Source organism: Lontra canadensis, unplaced genomic scaffold (assembly GCF_010015895.1).
Source record: "Lontra canadensis isolate GAN:19392208 unplaced genomic scaffold, GSC_riverotter_1.0 scaffold9, whole genome shotgun sequence".
In the NCBI taxonomy this organism is placed as follows: domain Eukaryota; kingdom Metazoa; phylum Chordata; class Mammalia; order Carnivora; family Mustelidae; genus Lontra; species Lontra canadensis.
Window position 1 is genome coordinate 31,170,728 of NW_022631003.1, and position 13,832 is coordinate 31,184,559.

At 34.6% G+C, this 13,832-nt stretch overlaps 1 protein-coding gene across 3 annotated transcripts in view; it reads left to right on the forward strand.

The window, feature by feature from the left end:
- The window catches only part of INTS13 (integrator complex subunit 13), a 28,280-nt gene extending 15,760 nt beyond the window's left edge, over positions 1-12,520 (forward strand). For 2 of the 3 annotated variants that reach the window (XM_032855212.1, XM_032855214.1), the window contains 9 exons: positions 1,207-1,296; positions 1,474-1,563; positions 2,636-2,814; positions 3,903-4,073; positions 4,325-4,479; positions 4,771-5,001; positions 6,995-7,134; positions 11,386-11,521; positions 12,270-12,520. In XM_032855212.1, coding sequence (XP_032711103.1) covers positions 1,207-1,296; positions 1,474-1,563; positions 2,636-2,814; positions 3,903-4,073; positions 4,325-4,479; positions 4,771-5,001; positions 6,995-7,134; positions 11,386-11,521; positions 12,270-12,309 — 1,232 coding nt within the window. In that variant the 3' untranslated portion in view covers positions 12,310-12,520. The remainder of the gene's footprint in view (positions 1-1,206; positions 1,297-1,473; positions 1,564-2,635; positions 2,815-3,902; positions 4,074-4,324; positions 4,480-4,770; positions 5,002-6,994; positions 7,135-11,385; positions 11,522-12,269) is intronic. The other variant, XM_032855213.1, reaches the window with a different exon arrangement.
- The last annotated feature ends 1,312 nt before the right edge of the window (positions 12,521-13,832 follow it).

Below are 13,832 nucleotides of genomic sequence, written 5' to 3' on the forward strand. Positions count from 1 at the left end.
GGGGGGAAGCAGGCTCCCCGCTGAGCAGAGAGCCCGGTGTGGGGCTTGATCCCAGGACCGTGAGACCATGACCTGAGCCGAAGGCAGAGGCTTAACCCACTGAGCCACCCAGGTGCCCCTATTTTATTTTATTTTTTTTGGAAGATTTTATTTTTTTATTTATTTGACAGAGATCACAAGCAGGCAGAGAGAGAGGAAGGTAAGCAGGCTCCCTGCTGAGCAGAGGGCCCGACTCGGGACTCGATCCCAGGACCCCGGGATCATGACCTGAGCTGAAGGCAGAGGCATTAACCCACTGAGCCACCCAGGTGCCCCTCTACTTACCTTTTAGACTAAAACTAGTTTTCACTTTCTCAAAGAAACTGTCCCGTGATGTCTTAGATTAGGTCAGATCTCTTTTTATAGATGCTCCTGGTACTGTATACATCTTCTTCAAAGCTTTGTCAACTTTATAGTTTGCATTTGTTCATTATTATTTTATTAGCATCTAGTCACTCTAGATGTTGTATTGTAGATTCCATTAAGGCAAAACATGCTCACTGTTCTATCTTTTTATATATTTACTTTGCAGACCCTTCATTTTATGTTTCTTCTCATAAATTCATTAGGATTCAGAATGATCAGTTGTGTATTTTAGATTTCTGAAGCTTTCTTTAAGTATTTAATCTTGTTGTCTTATCATTTAATGGTCTCAGAGGGGAGCAGTTGTAGATTCTTAAAGTTTAAAAAAAAAATTTTGCTACTAGAGCACCTGGGTGGCTCAGTTGTTAGGTGTCTGCCTTCTCTTCAGGTCAAAAAGAGGTCCTAGAGTCCTAGAATCAAGCTCTGCATTGGGCTCCCTGCTTCACCCTGGAAAGCCTGCTTTTCCCTCTCCTACTCCCCCTGCTTGTGTTCCTGCTCTCACTGTGTCTCTCTCTGTCAAAGAAATAAATAAAATCTTTAAAAAAAATTTTTTTTTTGCTGTTGACTTTCAGTGCAGTGACTGAAATGATTGATTATTAAGAAATATGGAGGATAGTTAAATAATTTATTTTAATCAGAGCTAATATCCAAATTGTACTTGGTATTTTTCTAGGAGACTGTATAAAAATGATGTTCTCCCAGAGGTATTTTCTCTCCTAGAGTTTAAACTGTTCTGGAAGTCTTGGGTTAACAATTTGAAGTTTGTGATCTATTTCGTATTGTTTTTCTGGCTTATTCTTAAAGGTGATACCCACATAGGAGGCAGCAGTAGAGAAGGCTCGTTTAAAGAAACAATAACATTAAAGTGGTGCACACCCAGGACAAATAACATTGGTAGGTATTTTAAAGAAATTGAGAGAGAAAAGAACCAATCAAAGGTTCTTAAAGTATGTATTTCTTTTTGAATTTTTGTTCTTCATTGTGTTAGGGGCTCAATGAACATTTTTTTCTCCTTTAATTATGGAAATATTCCTTTATATTCTTTCAAATCAGTGTTTTCTTCCATTTCAGAATTACACTATTGCACTGGCGCTTACCGAATTTCACCTGTAGACGTAAATAGTAGACCTTCCTCCTGCCTTACTAATTTTCTTCTAAATGGTAATTTTCAACATACAGTTGTTTTGTCTGAGAATATTACAAGTGGAATTATTAGTAAGAAATGTGAAAATCTGAATTCTAGAAAGCTCTCTTTAATATAGTCTGAACATATTTTTTCTCCCAAAACTCTTCTAAAGTTATGTAATTGTAAGTACCCTTTTAGCAGTTTTACTGTTTAAAAATAAGATGAGTTTATGCCTTTCAGATTGTTGTATCTAAAAAAAGTGTTATTTAATATATTTTTAAAGTATTTTTAATTTAAAGATTTTGTTGTTAGAGTCTAAGTTGATTTTTTTGGTAGAATAATACAGACTATTTGTTTTGGCCTACTGAATTTTAAATTGCAAGTATATATGGATTTCTTTTTTGCACAGTTTACCTTAACCATAAATAAACACTATATTTTCAATATTATACCATATGATTCTTAACACATGACTTTAAATCCATGGTTTCCTTGTGTGAAAATTGAAAAAAAATTATTAGAGTCCATTTACTGGATTTAAATTCTTAAAATAGGTTTTCCAGTGATCACAACCCAGGTTTGAAAGCACTGATGTGATGGGTCAGAATTAAGCAAAATTTTATTACCAGCCTCTATAAAGTCCAGATTAAATAACCTTTGGTCGTGTGAAATAAAAAGTAGTTACAATAACCATGATGATATATAGGAGGTATTGTGGAAGTGAATGGAGACTTTTTGCTTTCTCCCTCAAATATTGTATAACTGATAATTGAAGAGTTATCCAACAGTTGTCTCCATTTTCTTCTTGATGTCCAGAAGGAAAATCTTATGTACTTGTAATGTATAAATTTTGTAACCAAACATTATACCAGAGACCACTATACTTATTTTGGAAAACTGCGTAACTATGTAAGCTTGGCATGACCAAGAGAAAACTGAGGCTAGAATTCAGCCTCTTAGGACTTGAAATGCAGATATACTGAATTAGCCAATGCTGCTTAAAATATGAGGCTTAATGAAATGAAAAATCTAGACATAAATTTTAAGGGAAAAAAATAAGAGCTTATTTGAACTTCATCACTGATAGAATAATCTTGCTTTTGACAGGTCGTTCTGTTTTATTGGAACAACCACGAAAGTCAGGTTCCAAAGTCATTAGTCATATGCTTAGTAGCCACGGAGGAGAGATTTTTTTACATGTCCTTAGCAGTTCTCGATCCATTCTAGAAGATCCACCTTCAATTAGTGAAGGATGCGGAGGCAGAGTTACAGACTACCGGATCACGGTAAGATTCCAGTATTTATAAATTTTATGTTTTGACCCTGTCACCATTCAGCAGGTAGTTACTGAATGCCTGTTACATGCTAAGATCTGTGACAAATGGGGTTTGGAGAAGTTGATGATATATTATTCTTCTGATTAGGTGACTTTTCTGTCAAAAGAGCTCTTTATCGCTATATACTCTTCCGTATATATTCAGTGTATATCTAGAAGTATATGGGTAGCAGTGACCCCTGAAATTGTAGGAGGGAATGGAAATTGATTTGAACTGGTATTTCAGGTGGAAGTTTATTTTATTTTAAGTTATTACTTAATGGCAAATAAAAACCTTTCAATATTTGGCCACTGCTACTTTGGAATAACACTAAATTTTTGTTATTTAAAGGTATATGTAAGGAAGTTCTATTTTGGGTAGAAGTTCTGTTCTGATTTTAATTTTTTCAATCCCCCTCCCCTCTTTTACATTCAGTACTTCAGAGTTGTTTACTTTGAGGTGGTGGTGAAAATTAAATGTGATTAATGTATAGGAATATACTTTGTAAATCAAAAAGTGTTACATACTGCAGGTAATTATTTTTGATTAGGCTTTATTATTTTTTATCTTTTTTAATAAGGAGAAAACTAATAAACATGCATCGTAGAAAACTTAGGGAATATAGATATCTCTTTTTAAAATCAAAAACAAAGACTATAAATTCTGTCATTCAAAGATAACCACTGTTAATATTTTGATGTTATGTCAAGGTAATTTTTCAAGTAAGCATTGGTATTCTAATATGATTAATCCCTTTATCTGTGTATGATATAGAAGAGTTAAATTATAGAAGTGAAGAAAAATGAGTGTTCCTTGGTTTTTAAAAAGTAGAACCATGAATGCATTTATGTTTGAGGCTTTCTTCATCTCCACTTTAATAAAGGCTGAGAGGTTTCATGTTCAAAAAGAAAGGAAAAAATTAGTAAGGGGACTGTTAGAGGAAATACTTTGTTGCATATCACAGGACAGAAGACATCAGGGAAACAGACTATTACATGTAATCCATACTGAAACATTAGAAAATAGTTTCTAATTTTATTTTATTTGGTTATCATTAGGATTTTGGTGAATTTATGAGGGAAAACAGATTAACTCCTTTTCTAGACCCCAGATACAAAATCGATGGAAGTCTTGAGATCCCTTTGGAACGAGCAAAAGATCAGTTAGAAAAACACACCCGTTACTGGCCTATGATTATTTCACAAACCACCATTTTTAACATGCAAGCGGTAAGTATTAAATAGTTTTCAATCTTTCTTCTAGATTAGTTATATATTCTTTACAGATACCATTTCTCGAGCAAAGAATCAAATATATGAGTTTGCTGTAGATAAAGAATTACTAATAGAAAATTGAAATGATGGTTATAGGTTATCTCACCGTGGTGATGTTTAAAATCAATTGAAGTTCTCCCTAGATGCTTTTGATATTTGTTTTTCAAGACAGATTTTCTTTTTATTTCTTAAAAAAATTCTAACAGGTAGTTCCATTAGCCAGTGTTATTGTGAAAGAATCTTTGACAGAAGAAGATGTGTTAAACTGTCAAAAAACAATATACAACTTAGTTGATATGGAAAGGAAAAATGATCCTCTGCCTATTTCCACAGTTGGTACAAGAGGAAAAGGCCCTAAGAGGTAGTTTTTTTCTTACTTTCTCTGTATATCACATTACTTGATACATACTATTTTTAAGCTAACTTATTTCATATGTAAATTATATGGCTGGAGGTATGATTGAGATGAAATGATACAAAATACAGAATATCAGAATTGGATATTATAACTTAGAGTTACATCATGAACTGTCTAGGAAGAAAAAGTCCATGTTTAATGATTCCTTTTACTTTATTTTACCAGTAGCAAATGACACTTCAATATTATTTAAAGAGTATTTCTTAAGAACCTTATTTTAAATCTTTACTTCAGAGATGAACAATACCGTATCATGTGGAATGAATTAGAAACCCTTGTCAGAGCTCATATCAACAACTCAGAGAAACATCAGAGAGTCTTGGAATGTCTGATGGCATGTAGGAGCAAACCCCCGGAAGAGGAAGAACGAAAGAAACGAGGACGAAAGAGGGAGGACAAAGAGGACAAATCAGAGAAGGCAGTGAAAGATTATGAACAGGAGAAATCTTGGCAAGATTCAGAGAGGTGACTTTTTTTTTTAAGATTTTATTTATTTATTTATTCATTTATGTGTCAGAGAGAGAGAGTGAGAAAGAGCAAGCACAATCGGGGGGAGTGGCAGCCAGAGAGAGAAGCAGGTTCCCCGCTAAGGACGGAGCCTGATGTGAGACTCGATCCCAGGATCCTGGGATCATGACCTGAGCTGAAGGCAGACTCTTAATCAACTGAGTCACCCAGGAGTCCCAAGACGTACCTCGTTGACAATATGGTACCATGGTGCATTTTGGTGTATATCACATGCTGCATGTAGCACATTCATACATTCATTTAATACGTGTTTATTTCATTTTATAACTATGATTTTATAATTTTAAAAATCTAAGATGTCTTGTGGGGTTTAGTTGTAGGGACACTTGGTTAAGCATCTGACTTAGTTTCGGCTCAGGTCTCAGGGTTGTGAGATAGAGTCCCAACTCTGGCTCCTCACTAGAAGGGGGAGCCTGCTTAAAATTCTCTCCCTCTCTCTATACCCCTACCATGCTATCCCTATGTGTGTGCATACTTGTGCATGCTCTCTCTCTCAAAAAAAGAGTTGTAATTTTTTTTACTGTTGGGACAAAGTAGTGTTCAATTTTTTCCTAATAAACTTCTAAAAATCATAATATACCATGTTTGATATCAGTTTTTGCTTTATATATTATGAATATAAAAAAATGGTTTTATTTCTTTGTTCAGTAAATACTGAATGCCTTGTTTGTGTCGTGAATTTGGTATAAGATTCTTGCCCTGGAAAAACGTACAATGTTGTGGTAGAGATAGACATGTAAGTCATTGATTACAGCAAAGTGTGGAAGATGCAGTTGTAAAAATAGGCACAGGATGTCCTTGGGAGCATAGAGGAAGAGCATAGTCTTACTTCTGAAAACCTTCCTCAGTAACTTGGGAGCATAGAGGAAGAGCATAGTCTTACTTCTAAAAACCTTCCTCAGTAATACACTCTTTTTCCTTAGTTTGTGATTTAGACAGTAACATCAAGGTTAAATTTTTTTAAGACATAAAAAGTAGTAAATACTTCTAAATAAAAGTATCATAACATTTCAGCTGGTTTTGGCTTCTACCTCCTTGCCAGAAATCAGAAAAAGAATCAGATAAATATTGTAATGGCCATGTTAGTAAGTCCCTTAAAAACAAAACAGAACCTACTATGGAAAATTTCAAACATCTATAACAACAGAACAAATAGTTACTCATTTATTTTTAACAATTCATGGCAGATCTCATTTCACACATATCCACAGCTACTCACCTCACCACCACCACCACTTTTCCTCCCACATGGGAATATTTTGAAGCTAATTCTAGAAATCATATCATTATATCCAAAAATAAGTAGAACATTTTATTCTTTTGACCATAGAAGTTCATTTCTTTCTTAGGGCTACTGAATTTCTAGAACACAATTAGCTCACTTTAAGAAGAGTGGGAAAAGGTATTCTCATTCAGACACCACTGATGTTTATATATTTTGAGATGTTTCTGTTCTCTGATGAAACTCAAAATGAGATTAGAGTTTAGTTCTTAATTTGTGAAATGTAAATACATTTCCACAGCATGTAAACTGGGCCACAAATGTTAGTAGATTTCTTAATCTTCAGTGTAATTTGAAATAGTATTTTGTCCGTATTTGTAAAAATTAAAATTGTGACATTTCTTCCAAAGATCACATTTCTGACATTTTAAAATTTAACTTCTTAAATTTTCCTCCCATGTTTTCTTATTTTACAGTGAACTACATTACTGAATTATTACATTATTATGATGAAGGAGAAGGGAAACTTGTGTTTAATTCATTAAGTTCTCTTACCTGATTTTAGGAGGAGGTTGATCTTTTGATTAGTTTCTAGGTTTCCTCTGTGAGAGCAGCTATCTTTTATTAAAACCAATTTTCAAAGTCTAGTTTAATTATCGAACCAGTTAGATTTAACACTTTCAATTTTATTTTTTGTCCCTCTGAAAGATTAAAAGGAATCTTAGAACGTGGAAAAGAAGAGTTGGCTGAAGCTGAGATTATAAAAGATTCGCCTGATTCCCCAGAACCTCCAAACAAAAAGCCCCTGGTTGAAATGGATGAAACTCCACCAGTAGAGAAATCAAAAGGTAGAGTGGGAACTGTGGTGACAACTGTGTTTGTAAAAAAGTTTTCCAATTTAGTTTTTCTGCAGTGTCATTTAATATTGTTGCATATATGAGGAAGAGCTACTAACTGTTCCTGGATGTGGTTTGGGAAATTCTCCTTACAGCCTTGGAAAACAAAGGCAGAAAATGAATTTGTTGGTATTAAAGGAAAAGTAGTGTCATACCTTCATTATCGAAGCCTTTGGAAAAAAAACACTTTTATTATAAAATCTGTGTTTTAGGAAATTTTAATTATGTGAACTTGAATTCATTTATATTCTTGACTCTATATTAGGTATGCTAGGTTTACTGAACACAAACTCTTAAACTCGTACTGAACTTAGGGAAAGATCTAATTTACCTGTCTACAATTTGGTGTGAATGAGTTTCAATAAAGGTATTATAAGTAATGTTTTCATTGTTAAAAACAAACCCACAATGTTTTAATTTCATTTTGTCTCTTACTGAAATGCTTAATTTCTTCTTGAAGGAATTCTGGCTGTCAGAGATATGAATTGGGCTTGGGAGCTCCTGAAATTGTAGGCTTTACTTATCTTGAAGATAAATTAGATTTAGTCCTTTTAGGATAAATGGCAAATGGTGTAACAAGGACTGTCTGGTTTCTTGCTACTATGCCTTCCCTAAGGCAGTAAGACTTGGGGCTGGATGTATTATGACTTGGCCCCTGATCCTAGGGAGAAGCCTTGTTTGTTTTTTATATACTTCCATTGTGTATATATAGTGTGATACATGTTAAATACTCTCCATTTACTGATTTTTTTGAAGTCAGAGATAAGGATGATCTTACCGTATTTGCCCTTCAGGAATTTGCCAGAATGCTTGGGAAATAAGTAAATGTCTGATAAATTACTCTATTTTTCACAGGCCAAAATTTGCCAATTGATTGGGGTAAGAAATTTAGGTTTAATCTAAACAATGTTTCTATGTTCCTTGGAAAATAGAACTCTAAAAATTATTTTTTAGTGGCAGAGTTAAAAGAAACCAAAACCCTATTAGTAAAAAATAACTAAATAAAAGTGTGTCCATAGGGTGGAATTTATATAGCCCAAGAATAGTGATTACTGTTCCCTTTTGCTAATGTGTATCATTCATATTTCAACTTAAGCAAATTCTTTTTCAGGAAGGACTTCCCTGACCTCCATGTATAATTAAGTTAGATGCTTCCATTGCATCCCAGGATTACACTAGGTAGCACTTAGAGTCTTGCATTGACATTGCTTATGGACATCCTGCCTCTACTACTAATCTGAAACATTTTAAAAGATTGGGCTTTTTATTTTTAAGAAGGCACCATCCCCAATGTGGGGCTCGAACCATGGCTTGGGGACTCAGAGTCTCACGCTGTACCAACTGAGCCATCCAGGTGCCGAAAATGCTAGGGCTTTTTAAAATTTACTGTTATGGGACACTTGTGTGGCTCAACTGGTTAAGCATCTGCCTCAGATGCCTCATTGAGCTCCCTGCTCATTGGGGAGCCTGCTTCTCCCTCAGTCTGTCACTCCCACTGCTTGTGCTCCCTCTGTCTCTCTCTCTCTCTGAACAATAAATAGATCAAATCTTTAAAAAATAATAATCAAAAATAATAAAATAAAAGTTACTGTTATATCACACCACTCAATTTCCTGGCACATAGAAGTTAAACTATTACTTGCTGAATGAGTGAATGAATGAAAATATAAGGTAAAGGGAAAAAAAGCAGACTACGAAACCACATATACCATTATCTCCATTTTATTTATTTATTTTTTTTAAAGATTTTATTTATTTATTTGACAGAGAGAGGTCACAAGTAGGCAGAGAGAGCGTGGGAAGCAGGCTCCCTGCTGAGCAGAGAGCCTGATGCGGGCCTCGATCCCAGGACCCTGAGATCATGACCTGAGCTGACGGCAGAGGCTTAACCCACTGAGCCCCCCAGGCGCCCTCCGTTTTATTTTTAAAAAGAAGTTTGTGTACACACATACAGCTGCTGGTCACTTTTTTTTTTTCTTGTCACTCTAAATTAGATAGATCCCTGACACTGGAAGCACTAAATAGAGTGGCGCCTATGAGAAGCGACTTGGTTGCAAATCACTCTCTTCAACTCTTGTAACTTTCCTTTCGAGGCTGATACTTGAAATTCGGTTTGTTTTTTTTTTTCCGTTCTCTTTTACAACCTAAGTCATATGTCTCTTCTGATTAGCAACTTCTGCAGGTCTTTTATTATAACTTCAGTTTCATCTGGTTTGAAAAATGACTTCCTGGGACTGTCCAAAGTAAATTTTGTGCCAGACATACACTCTGCATGTAAGGTTAGGCGATTCCAAACAGACCTTCTAGATTTGGTGAAAATCTCTTCAGCTCTTGTTTTGATGTGCAATTCTGTGAGTTAAACAGTTCCATCACCCAGATGATTCTCTAGGACTGTGCCTTTGTAATCATCCTGCACTCCCCTTACTCTCAGTCCTGCATAATCATTGATACATTTTCTTTTCCTATAATTGTGCCTTTTTCAGAGTGCCATAAAAATCATAAAGTATGCAGCCTTTTGAGGTTGGCTTATTTGATATAGCATAATGCATTTGAGATTCATCTGTGTTGTGTGTTTGTCAATGGTTTTTTGAAACACATTATAGATAACTAGTTTTATTAGAATCTGCCAACTCATTTTTCCAAACTGGATGTGTCATTGTGCGTTCCCACCAGCAGTTAGTGAGAGTTCTGGTCGTTCTGCATCCTCCAGAGCCATTGCTGGATTTCTTTTGTTTCTTCTCTGATTGGTATGTAGTAGTATTTCATTGTGGTTTTAATTTCTGTTTCCCTCATAACTGATGATGGTGAGCCTCTTTTCATTTGCTTATTTTCCATCTGTATATATTTCTTTAATAAAGGGCTCATTCAGTTATTGTGGTTACATTTAAATTGAGTTGTTTGAGAGTTTTTTGTTGCATTTTGAGAATTTTTTGTTTTTTCTGAATACAAATGCCTCATTGGATATGTGATTTGCAAATATTTTCTCTCAGTCTGGTTTGTCTTTCTCCTGACTTTTATGAGCAAAAGTTTCTAATTTTGATGAAGTCCAGTATATCAAAAAACAAATTTTATGGTTATGCTTTTGGTGTTATCGGTAAGAAATTTTTGCATTGCCCAAAGTCACAGAGTATTCCTACATACTTTTTTAGGAGTTCTATACTCCTAGATTTTACATTTAGGCCATGATCCATTTTGAGGTTTTTTAAAAAATTTTTTCCATATGGTGTAAGATATGAGTCAGTGTTCTTTTTTCTTTTTCTTTTTTATGTAATGCCCCAATTGTTGCAGCAGCATTTGTTGAAAAGGCTATTTTTTTCCTTCATTGAATTGCCTTTGTATCTTTATCAGATATCAATTAATTTTATATGTGGAAATCTGCTTCTGGGTTTTCTTTTCTGTTTTATTGGTCCATGTGTCTGTTCTTTTGCTAATACAACACTGTTATGATCACTATAAGCAGAGTCTTAAAATCAGGTAGTGAGTCTTCTAACTTTTTTCTACTTTTCAAAATTGTTTTGGCTGTGCTAGTGCTTTGCTTTTTTCTTGTATTGTGTAGAAGAGAGATAGCATAGCAAGCTTGAAACTATTATCATTAAGTTTGGCCATTTGTTGGCATCTAGGAACTTGGTTTCTAACACATTCCCTAAATGATGAAGTTATTTTGTCTTATATCTGAACTGAACACTTGCCTTCCACCTGAGAGTCTAGACTTTGGTAATTGTAGTTTGGTAGAGAATACGTTTGTGTCCGGCTCTTAATAAAAACCCAGGGTTCTGAGTCTTACACGGGCTTTCGGGGCAGAAATTTTCTACACACACAGCTGCATTTTTGCTGCTGGAGGGACTGTGCACATGGTGTGAACCCTCACTGTAGGGAGAGAGCATGGAAAGCTTACAAGTGGATTCTTCTGTCCTTTGCTTGGTGTATCTCTTGCTCTTATTGATCTGGCTGTGTATCCTTACTCTGTTGCTGCAGTGGTTCTTAGCCCAGACTGTAACTTTATGTTTAGTTACTTTAATCCTTCCAGCAAATCACCAAATTAGTAACTGGTCTTGGGGACCCCTGGACATTTAGAATAAGGGAAAGATGATATTGCTTTAATTTTATAAAATGAACAATGGAATTAAAGGTGAATTTTTTAAATTTGAAAATTTTTAAGTAATGAGTTCTACCTTGTTTCTCTTCTTTCATATGTAACACCAGGGCCAGTGTCCTTATTATCCCTGTGGAGTAATAGAATCAATACTGCCAATTCCAGAAAACATCAGGAGTTTGCTGGACGTTTGAACTCTGTTAATAACAGAGCTGAATTATATCAGCATCTTAAAGAGGAAAATGGGTCTGTATTATTTATTGTAGAAATTGTTTTTCTTAATTGCTTTATTACAAGTTAAAGTAATCAACACTGCTTATTTGTTGTGTTCAGCATTTTTTTATTGCTAATATAATGAGTTGATACATGTTACCTATAAAGAGAAAAAATTAACTGCTTTGATTCTTGGTACTTATAAAAGACTTGATTATATTGATTGTAACTCTGGAAGTATTTACTCCTTAGAGGATTTCATTGCTCAGTAAACATCATAGAGGAAAAAATCAGGGAACACTTAATATACAATACTGACTCTTATAAAAAATGGGAGAGAAATACATTTCTATTAAGTACTACAGTATTAGGAATGTTGATTTTAATTAAATAAATCTCAGGTCTGATTATTTTAACATCCTTTTTGGAAGACCTTTTGAAAATGTATTGATAAAGGAGTTTCTTTAGTGGAAAAGGAAATAAATTTTTGAGTAAATAGAGGTTTTTTCCTTAGTTTTAAGCTTGAGTGGGTATCATGAAAATGACTTTTGAAATGAAACCTTGGGAAAGTGACTTTATTTCTCTGAGCTTCAGTTTTTGCTCTGTGAAACAAGGAAGGTAGAGTAACCAGAGGGACCCAATTGTAGTCCTTTTCTAAAGGACAGATGTTCTTTTGTCCCATGAATATATAGAGTTTAATTTTGTGTGAAGGTTGGAGAAAAAATGTGGGTAGTTACTGAATGTTTTGTTTTACCACTCATTTTTTCCTTCTGTTTTTCAGAATGGAGACGACAGAAAATGGCAAAGCCAGCCGGCAGTGAAGAATGACTTGAGGAACTAAAATTTACTATATTGCATACATATTTTGGGCAGAATTTGATATAAGTACTTTTACAGCAAGATTGTATAGTTATGTTGCCTGGACTGGTTTTTACATTTTTAAAATATTTCAACTAACTTTATCTTTTTTGTATTAATTGTAAAATTGGCACATATATCAAAAAATATACATTTGAAATTTGTCCTCCCAAATCACACAAATTTATTTTATGGTAAAAGGATGTTCCCTCTGGAAATGTTTTTTAAAAAATTCTCAGGCTTCTCTTTGCCAAATAAAAACTATTAAAATTTCTGAAGTGCAAAATATTGGAGTATTCTTTTAGAAGACAGGTAATTTATTTGATGACTGTCATTTTTAGAAACTAAAAAAAAAACTATCAGGATTTAGATGAGATTTGTAATACTTAATATAAAATATTTTCTCTTAATCTGCAGTATATATATACAGTGCTTTTCCAAATAAGAATGTTGTTTTTGTTTATTTTATATTTTATTTTGTGTAGGTGGTGTGGGTGTTAGCCATTTAAAAGCAGAATTTATATTTATCCATTTGAATAATGTTGCATGTTTTTCCTGCTAAAAATGTACTGTCCATTGACTTCTCATATTAAAGAGAATTATAAAGATTACTTCATAGACTTAGAAGAAAGGAAGTTACTAGGTTGTTTGCTTTTAGTCCAGAATAGAATCTTGGTCTCCTTATCTGTCAGATGTCATGGTTAAAGGGTGTATGTTTGGTGAGACTTCTTTTGCTGCTTCTTCTGGAGGCTCATAACATACTACAAGAAACAAGTTTCAGTGTTAAATGCTAATTCTAGGCTTGTCGTTTTTCTTTGAGTGTTTAGTAGAGGAGACAAAAGCTTTGCTTAAACATAGAGATTCAGTATTTTCTATTTAAACTACTGCAGTTTAAACAAGGGTTTGGTGGGCTCCCTTGTCAAGCCAGTGAAATTTACATTGCTCTCTTTTATCAACTCCTGTCTTGGTCCCAGCCCTTGCATCTGTCCGCTCCTCTAAGCTATAGCCGTTTTTATCGTCACCACTGTGTGTAAATATACACCTATGCACAGGAATGAGCAGGCCTGGTTAGTGCCTTGAAGATTTAAGGAGCTAAAATCCCATCTTGAATTATTGCGTCATATATAATTCTGTTTGTGTTCTGACCTTCTGATCTTCTATCTTGTTCTTGATACCCAGTTTTCAACTTGTGCCCACTTGGAGTCCCGGGTTTGTGTCTTCATCCAAAATCTTTCCTTTGCAGTGCATCTTCAAAAGCTGGGATCCGTTTGTACTCTTATGCTTCTCCCTTTCCAATGTGCTGGGACCATGCTGCCTGTTGACAGTCTTGTCTTATCTAAACTGCAGTCTCCAGTTTTAGGTACTACTTATGAACTGTTGTTGTTATACTCTAGCAAGGGGGAGGGGAGATATTTCTGTGGCTGCATTTAGAACTGCTGCGCCAGTAGCCTTCTGTATTATTCCATGTTGTTGGTTGTCAGCGTTA